The sequence below is a fragment of the Dromiciops gliroides genome, chromosome 4, assembly GCF_019393635.1.
Source record: "Dromiciops gliroides isolate mDroGli1 chromosome 4, mDroGli1.pri, whole genome shotgun sequence".
Classification (NCBI taxonomy): Eukaryota; Metazoa; Chordata; class Mammalia; order Microbiotheria; family Microbiotheriidae; genus Dromiciops; species Dromiciops gliroides.
The window spans coordinates 185,899,263-185,908,682 of record NC_057864.1 but is presented as its reverse complement, the minus strand read 5'-3'; the positions used below and the strand labels follow the sequence as shown (position 1 = coordinate 185,908,682).

Genomic DNA, 9,420 nt, shown 5'->3' with positions numbered 1-9,420 from the left:
AGCTAGTAAGTGTTAAGTGTCTGAGGCCGGATTTGAACTCAGGTACTCCTGACTCCAGGGCCGGTGCTCTATCCATTGCACCACCTAGCTGCCCCCCAATAATTTTTTAAAAATAGTAAACTACATTTATATAGTACTTTAAAGAGAGATTTCCTTAGAATAAACCCATGAGGTTGATTCTTCAAAACCTTACTTCCTGGACCCTGAAAGAAATCATGGTTCAGCTTTATATTAGCCTTGTTCCCCCATCCAAGCATGAGCACTAAACAGGCTAGGTAAGGAAGGGAAGGTGTGATCTATCCAGGTCTCTCTGCCCTTTCAAAGGTGAGATAGCTTAGGAGAGGTTGAGAAGGCTTGGGAAGTGAGAGCTCATCTCTGCTCTTATGTATTACACATCCCAAGGGGAGTCACATCCCCATGGCTTTCTCCACGGGACCCTATGAGGGTCCATATTGTACTGTCAATTCCTGTGCCCACTTCACACTTAGTTCCCTTCACACTGAGATGGGAAAAAGAGAAAAAGGAAAAAAAATGTACAAAAAATATTTATAGCAACTCTTCGTGGTGGTGAAGAATTGGAAATCAAAGGAATGCCCATCAAATGGGGAATGACTAAACAAGCTGTGGTATATGATTGTAATAGAATATTATTGTGCTGTAAGAAATGACAAGCAGGATAATTTCAGAAAAACCTGGAAAGACATATGAACTGATATATAGTGAACTGAGATGGGAAGCCTTTTCCAGGGTTATTTTTTTGAGTGAATAAACCAAAGATATTGTCATCTTATATCATGGACAATAAACTACCTCCCACTTAAAATCTAGCCATAAAATAACACTCCCCTCTGCCATCATCTCCAGTTCTGACTTTTCCAGGATGTTCATCCTCCTATGAAGTGTGATGTTTAAGATCTAAATTGTGAGATTGCCTTAAATTAAAAAGCTTCAGTACCAGTCTTTGGGCATTAAACATTTATTAAAAGCATTCAGGTATTCACATGGAGTTCATAAAGTTAAGAAAAAGAAAGCCTATGTACTCTAGAGTTCCAGCCTTGTCTGGTTCCTCCTCAAGTCCTCCGTCACCAGCCTGCTTCAACCACGAGCTCACTAGCAAACTGATTGTGGGAGCTTTTTATAGGTCTGGAACAGAGGCGGTCCTTACACACTGCTTCAAGCTGATTGGTTGGTGTCCTCCAAATCCATTGGTTCACTGAACTTGAAGGTGTTCTCAAGTTAAGTTCAAAGTCTAGCTTCTGAGAACCATACCTTCTTAAGGGCTAGCCAGGTGTGATTACAATCCAGTTAACTTGAAATAGGCTAATCAGCAGTCAATCACTCTCACTTGATTCAATCAGTCTACATTAATCTCCAGGTGGGTCTTTGAGTATCTGCTAAATCCCATTATTTCTTCACAGAAGGAAGGCACTCAGAATCACTTTAAGGGCACCTAAGTCTGGCCAACATCCCCCCTTCCCCCTCTTTTTAAAGAAAAGTGTTGTTGTTTTTTTTTAAAGAAAGTTGAATAAAAAATGAGTTGTGTCCTAAGGACTAGGAGAGCATCTGCTTCCTCCAGCTTTCCCCCCCTAAACCTCCACACAGAGGCACAAATTTAAAAAATGAGCAAAGTTCAGAATGTTTTTCACATGTTCCTTAGAGATAGATTCAAAGTTTCTCTTCAGGCCCCTTCTCTTCTAGGCCTCGGTGAAAGATCTATGGACATTAGGGGTACAGATTGGTGTCAGCCTTGTGTTACATGAAAGGGAAGTAAGCCAACTCTTTGGAGGAACCACAGCATTCTGTTCAGGGTGGTTAGTCATGGGAGGTAGTTCTGACTTCCATGTCATTCATGCCCAAGAGAAGGGTGCTACTGCTGTTGCTGTGAATGGATGTCATAGGCATAGTCCAAGGAAACCTGAGGGGCCTGGATCAAGAGGCAAGGAGGCAGCAGAGCCAAGATGGCAGAGGAAAGGCAGTGAGCTCCCGAACTCATGACACAATAGCTCCAAAAAACATCCAAGTAATGCCATAGGAAAATGCCCGGAGCAGCAAAACTCACAGAAGAATGTGCTGAAATCATCTTCTAACCAAGAATGGCTTGGGAGATCAGAAGGAGGGAGCTGCTGTGCTGATACAGGAGTCGGGCCCAACCCCACAGTCACCCTGACACAGATCCAGTCTCAGGAAGACCTCACCAGAGAAGGAGACCCCCAGAGCCTCTGAATCAGCTGAAGCACCAGTGTTGTGTGGAACTAAGCTCAGTCTGGTGAGTGGGCTGAGCCCTGGGCAGGGGAGAGACTACAGGGGTCTATGCTGGTGCTAAGGCAGAACTTGGATTTTATACCCCTGCTGAGAACCAGGAGGTAGGCTCGAGTAGCAGTGGCCCAGGTGGGGGAGGGGCACAGGCTTGTCGGAGCTAACAACCACAACACACAAAGCTGGTTGATTGGCAAGTTGGTCTGGGGCCATCTAGGACCAGGAAACAGGCCGGACAAGGGAAGAACCTGATTCTCCTTAAATCATACCACCTGGAACTTCTTAAGCTTGGGATACTGCAACCTGGAAACAGTGCCCCACTTTAAGGAGATAAAAGTCTAGTAAAAGAAAGGCAAGATGAGCCAACAGAGAAAGGTGAGGACCATAGAAAATTTCTTCAGTAACAAGGAAGACCAAGAGGCACCCTCAGAGGAAGATGTCAACATCAGGGCCCCTATATCTAAAGCTTCCAAGAAAAATATGAATTGGTTTCAGGCCATAGAGATGCTCAAAAAGGACTTTGAAGATAAAGTTAGAGAGGTAGAGGAAAAAATGGAAAGAGAAATGAGGGTGATGCAGGAAAGACATGAGAAAAAAGTCAACAGCTTAAAAAGTCAAATGGAAAAGGAGGTACAAAAGCTTTCTGATGAAAATAATTGCCTAAGAATTAGGATTGAACAAATGGAAGCCAGTGACTTTATGAGAAACCAAGACACAATAAAGCAAATCCAAATGAATAAAAAAATAGAGGGCAATGTGAAATATCTTCTGGGAAAAACTGCTGACCTGGAAAATAGGTCTAGGAGAGATAATTTGAAAATTATTGGTCTATCTGAAAATCATGATCAAGGAAAGAGCTTAGACACCATCTTCCAAGATATTCTCAGGGAAAATTGCCCTGAAATTCTAGAAGCAGAAGCTAAAATAGAAATTAAAAGAATCCACCAATCACCTCCAGAAAGAGATCCCAAAAAGGAAACTCCTAGGAATATTATAGCCAAATTCCAGAGCTCTCAGGTCAAGGAGAAAATATTGCAAGCTGCCAAAAAGAAAGAATTCAAGTACTGTGGAACCCCAGTCAGGATAGAACAAGATCTAGCAGCTTCTACATTAAAGGACCAGAGGGCATGGAATATGATATTCCAAAGGGCAAAGGAAATGGGATTACAACCAAGAATCACCTACCCAGCAAAATTCAGCATTATCTTTCAGTGGAAAAAATGGGACTTTAATGAAAAAGAAGACTTTCAGATATTTGTGATGAAAAGACCTGAAATGAATGGCAAATTTGACTTTCAAATTGTCATGGGGTGCAGAGCACCCCAGAAGTTCTCTGGGGCATATCAAGGAAGCTTCTCCTTGAGAAACTAAACCAGAGGACAGATAACGCCTAGAGAGATAAGCTGAACCAAATCTGAGCTAGTTTTGGATTCCTACCCTTCATTCTGGTCTCCTTTACCCTCGGGAGATAAATTTGGGTGTGGCTGCGGCCTTTGTGTCCCGAAGAGAGATCTGTAGCCACCCCTCACCCAATTCCTCTAGTCACTACGGGTGGGGGATGATCCTCCACTCCTCACCCAATTCCCCCAGCTACCACCAGTGGGGGATGGTCCTCCCTCACTAAAGGAACTTTTCACAGGCAGATGGTCCACCCCCATCAGTCCTCTATAAGAGTACCTTCCAGTCTCCTGTTTGAGGAGATTTGGTACCTCTGAGCCATGTGCTTTGTGCTAATCTTCCCATGAGAAGTCCAGGGATTTCTTTCATGGTTTCCCTCCCCCCACCCTTCCCTTCCCCTGGCCCTAAATAAACTACCACCTTATTCTAACTACTTTTGTGTGCAAGAGGGTGTAATTCTTTAAAGAGGAATTCCTAAGAACCCCAACCCCTAACCCAACCCATACCCCATTTCACCCCATATCAAAATACAAGACCCTAGAGAACCATAAAAAAATTGGAGCTGGGGGACATACCTGGGGTCGTACAGTGGGCAACTGTCTTATGTCTGAGGCCGGGTTTTGGCTGGGAATCCCCTGGGTCCAGGGGTGATGATCTGTCCACTGTGTCACTTAGCTAGATGATAACATCATTAGGGTTAAATTGAGGGGTGAAGGGAATTCACTGGGGGAGGGGGAAGGGCAGAAGTGAAATCCTACACGAAAGTAACAGGAAAAGGCTTATGAAGTGGGGGAAGAGATGGGAGAGGAGCAGGGCAGTAAATGAATTTTACACTCATCAGAAAAGGCTCAAAGACTTTAAACTCATCAGAGTTGCCTCAAGGAGGGACTGACACACACTGAACTGGGTGGAGTAATCTATTTAATCTGGGCAGTAAATGAGCCTAACACTCATCAAAATTGGCTCAAAGACCTCAATCTCATTAGAATCGGCTCTAGGAGGGAATAATGTACACACTCAATTGGGTGGAGTAATCTCTCTAACCCTGCAGGAAAATAGGAGGGGAAGGGGATAAAGAGAGAGGGGCAAAAGAAGGAAGGGCAGAGTGGGGGGGACAGACAGAAGCAAATCCCTTTTGAAGAGTGATAGGATGAAAGAAGATGGATAATAGAATAAATATCATGGGGAAGGGAATAGGATGGAAGGGAAACAGTTAACAATAGTAATCATGAAAAAGAGAAAAGGGGGAAAATTGTACAAAAAATATTTATAGCAACTCTTTGTGGTGGCTAAGAATTGAGAATAAAGGGAATGTCCATCAATTGAGGAATGATGGAAAAAGCTGTGTTATATGATTGTAGTGAAATGGTCTTGGGCTACAGGAAATGACAAACAGGATGATCCCCAAAAAGCCTTGAAAGACTAATGAACACTGATGTATAGTGAAATGAGCAGAGCTGAGAGGACATTGTGCATAGTGACAGCAGTATTGTTCAATGAGCAATTGTGAATGACTTAACTACTCTCAGCAGTGCAAAGATCCAAGACAATCCCAAGGAACTAATAAGGAAGCTTACTATGCACCCCTATAGAAAGAACTGATAAAAAGAACACTTGTGGATTGTACATATATAACCTAACTGATCTTGTGGAGGAGGGAGGAAAGGGAGGGAGGGAGAAAAATTTGGAACTCTAAATCTTATGAAAATGAATGTTGAAAACTACCCTTACATGTAAATGGACAATAAAATAAATGTTTGTTGCTAAACAAACAAACAAACAAACAAAAGAGGCAAGGAGGCAGAAGCATTTCATTCCTGGCTTGGCAAACTCCTGATCCTAGACCTTGGGCTGTCAATGGAAGGGGAGATATTGGTGGCACTGGATTCTGTAGATAGAAGTCCCCTTGAAAAAAACCATCAACATGTAAGTAAAGGTTATATGATCCCCCAGAATTCCAATACTGCTTCTTATCTAACCAGTTCGCTCCCTGTCTACACACAGCTTCAGCGCAGAGTCCTGGAGCAAGGTGGAAGAAGGGACTGGATAGGGTTGAATAGGCACCACTCAGAACACTTGATGTCTAGTGGACAAAGAAGGGGAGACACAAAAACAGGAGCTCAGTGCCACCAGTACTTACTTATTCAAGCTTTCTCTGGGAGGCAGGCTTTCTCTAAAATCTTTGGCAAAGAGACTACAATGAATGTTTAGTTGTATGACCTGTAAGAGAAAATAGGAGCCAGTGAGTTCAGGGCATTCTTCTCTTTGGAAGCCTCCAGTTACCTTCTGGGAAGGCCAAAGACTCAACCTCTGTTTTTGCTCTGATGCACCAGGTGACTTTGTAGAAATCACCTTGGTTTTTTTTCTTTCTGCAAAATGGGGCAAAGAGAATACTTGAAGCATTCCAAGGCATATATGAAAGGCTTAGTCAGATGGTGTATCTTGTCAGCAGCCCGGCCCCAATTTGTTCCTGTGATGGACTAGACCAGAGATTTTTAACCCAAATTCTAAATAAACACACACACACACACACACACACACACACATACACACACACATGTAAGTGTGTGTGTATGTTTTATTTGCAATTCACAGAACAAGCATTCCCATAACACAGTACAATAAAAAAGATGACTGCACATAAAACTGCAAATCTACCATGTACAACTTGCTATTCCCTCCAAATATACAACAAAATTATCATATACATTTATGTTTTTCCCTCTTTTTTTCCTTTTCCTCCCCTCCCCCTTTCTGGCATAGAAATTTGGATTTCAAACACTCTATAAACTTGGATTCCAGATATTGGAGAGGTCCAGCAAGAGACATGGGCAGGGGTGGGGGTGGGATTGGGTGGGGTAGGAGGAGTTGTCTTTGGTTATGTGGGATTGGACAACTGGATTATTTAGCACTGAGATTAGAGAAAAATATGGACAGGCCCAGGCAGAGAAAAGAGACAGGAAGAAGAAGCTATGAAAGATGGGGTTTGGGGAGGAGTGGGAATAAGGGATAGGGAAGAACAAAGAAAGATGAAGAACTTTATGAGTGGAGTTGATTAGACTTTCTAGGCCTGAAAAAGAGAGCACCCTAAATTTAGAGCCAAGTGAAAAATATTTCTATGGCTGAACCAGCCAGATTCTCCATGTGAATCCCTATTAGGCATATTGTTGTCTTCATTTCCACAATGAAGACATTTCATCCTTGCTGGAATCATTGGGAGACATCTCTTAATGTCTCCTTCATCCAGATCTGAGTCATTTATATCTAACATGGGGTTATGTCCAGATTTCTTCTTCAGGGCAAAGAGACTACAGTGAATGCTTAGTTGTATGACCTGTAAGAGAAAATAGGAGCCAGTGAGTTCAGGGCATTCTTCTCTTTGGAAGCCTCCAGTTACCCTCTGGGAAGGCCAAAGACTCAACCTCTGTTTTTGCTCTGATGCACCAGGTGACTTTGTAGAAATCACCTTGGTCTTCAGGGCTCTTCTTTTCCTGGACCTCAGAGACAGGATCCAGAGGCATTGGGGGCACAAGATTGGAGCCAACATCCACTGTTTACCTTGGAGTTACATAAGGAAGAAATTGACCAGTCCCCTAGAGGGAGACCACAGCATCATGTCTGGGGTCAGACAGCATCACAGGTAAAGATGGAAGTTTGAGTTTCATGCCTTTCATGCCCAAAGACAGGATGGTGCATAATCTAAGGGTGGTCAGGGGTATCTGAACAAAGATCTAGGGAGTCAGAGGTACACAATCTTTGGCTTGCTAAGTACTCATTCCTAGCTCTAACAGGTAACTATCAGAATCACTTTCAGGGCGATCTTAGTGGTGGCCCTGGATTCTATAAAATGGAAGGTGCCTTGAAGGGAAATAAGCGTGTGTGTGTGTGTGTGTGTGTGTGTGTGTGTGTGTGTGTGTGTGTGTAAGAATATAATTAAGGGGGGCAGCTAGGTGGCACAGTGGATAGAGCACCGGCCCTGGAGTCAGGAGGACCTGAGTTCAAATCCGGCCTCAGACACTTAACACTTACTAGCTATGTGACCCTGGGCAAGTCACTTAACCCCAATTGCCTCACTAAAAAAAAAAAAAAAGAATGTAATTAAGGTAATGCAATCTTCCAAAATTCTACCCCCAGTATCAAAGTTCTGAGCCTGCTTCTTATCTAATCACTTCCCTACCTCCCCATCCTGCTGTCTACCCATGGTCTCAATACAAAGAATTCTGGGAGGAGGTAGAGGAAAGCACTGAGTCAGATTGACTGGACATCACCTTGAACACTGAGAGTGGTAGACAAGAAAGGAGAGACAGAAACAAGTTGCCAAGCCCCACAAATACTTACCTATTTGGGTTTTCCTCTGGAATCATCCTTTCTAAATCTGCTGGCAAAGCAATTATGGTTAATTTTTAATTGTATGATCTAGAGAGAAAGGAACTAGAAGCCAATGAGTGCCAGGCTTCTCCTCTTTAGGAATGCAGAGCCTCTGAGAAAGCCAAAAACCTAACTTCAGTCTTTGCCCTAATGCACTGGGTGAATTGGGGAAGTCATCTCATGTTATTTATCTGTAAAATGAAAGAGGAAGAATACTTTTTTTTTGGTGGGGAATTGAGGGTTAAGTGACTTGCCCAGGGTCACATAGCTAGAAAATATCTGTGACAGGATTTGAACTCAGGTCTTCCTGACTCTAGGCCCAGCTTTTTATCCATTGTGCCACCTAGCTGTCCCCTTCCCTCTTATTTTGTGGTGATGGACTTGGGAAGGCTTGAGGGCTGGGCACAATGGAGATCTTACCTGGTTCTCATTCTTGGAAGTTTCCTTTTTGTTAGTCAGCTTGAGTTTTCTAAATGATATCTCTTGCCTCATCCAGTAGGCCCCTGTGTTGGGTGAAACTGGGTGGATAGAAAGCTGGTTCCCTGTAGAAAGAGTATCTCTGTTGGGGCCATCTGTCCCTTAGGGATAAAATCCTGGGGAGTTCCTAACACTGGAGAGGTCCATCCACGAACTTTGGGGTAGGAGGAGGTGTCTGTGCTTCTATGGGACTCGATCATTTGGCATTGGGATAAAGGAAAAGTGGGGATAGGTCCAGGAAAAGAAAGGCCTGGAATTTGGAGAAAGAAAAAAAAGACAGGGTGAGGGTAGTGGAGAGAAGTAGGGGAAAGGAACAAGCATAGAGGGATGATGAACTGGATGGGTAAGGGAAAAGGGTTGATTGGGTTTGCTGGGGACCCCACCAGAGGGCACCATAACATCAGAGACAAATGGGACAATATCCCATTTGCTGATTTCCCCAGGTATTGTTCCAGTCCTACCCTTTCCCTCACTTCTCCTTTCTCCTTCCTCCCCTCCCCCCATCCCAGCACTCCATGCTTCCCTACCTGCAACATCCTTCTCTTTCTTTTTATTTTGAGTCCATTTGCTGTTCTGATAATGCCAGTAATACCCATCAATCATTACCACTTCCACAAACACATGGTAATAAGCAATGGGGTTTATCCCCTGGATTTTGTAAGCCAGGCATGGGAAGATCAAACTGTAAAGAAAGGGGAAGAAAAGGGAAATGAAATAGAAGGTAAAGAGAGAAGAGAGAATTTTGTTGCTCAGTCCACATCCTTTCAGAGTGGTTAGGACTGGGCAGGACTCCACTCTAGGTATAGACTATTTTAAATAGTTTTTGATATCACCAGCATTTAGCAGAGGAACAAATAAATTATAACAAATGTGTCCATTGATTAATCTTTCTTAGAAATGGGTGTTGATTTCTCATCAATC

The 9,420-nt window shown here is 43.3% G+C and overlaps 1 protein-coding gene across 1 annotated transcript; it reads right to left on the bottom strand.

The window, feature by feature from the left end:
* Window positions 1-1,585: 1,585 nt before the first annotated feature.
* Window positions 1,586-9,159, bottom strand: LOC122753141 (T-box transcription factor TBX21-like). Its single transcript, XM_044000265.1, has 4 exons — window positions 9,027-9,159; window positions 8,443-8,564; window positions 5,795-5,874; window positions 1,586-1,713 (listed from the first exon to the last, which is right to left on the bottom strand). The coding sequence occupies exons 1-4, from the start codon at window positions 9,100-9,102 to the stop codon at window positions 1,695-1,697; spliced, it is 297 nt and encodes a 98-aa protein (XP_043856200.1). The 5' UTR covers window positions 9,103-9,159; the 3' UTR covers window positions 1,586-1,694.
* Window positions 9,160-9,420: the final 261 nt, after the last annotated feature.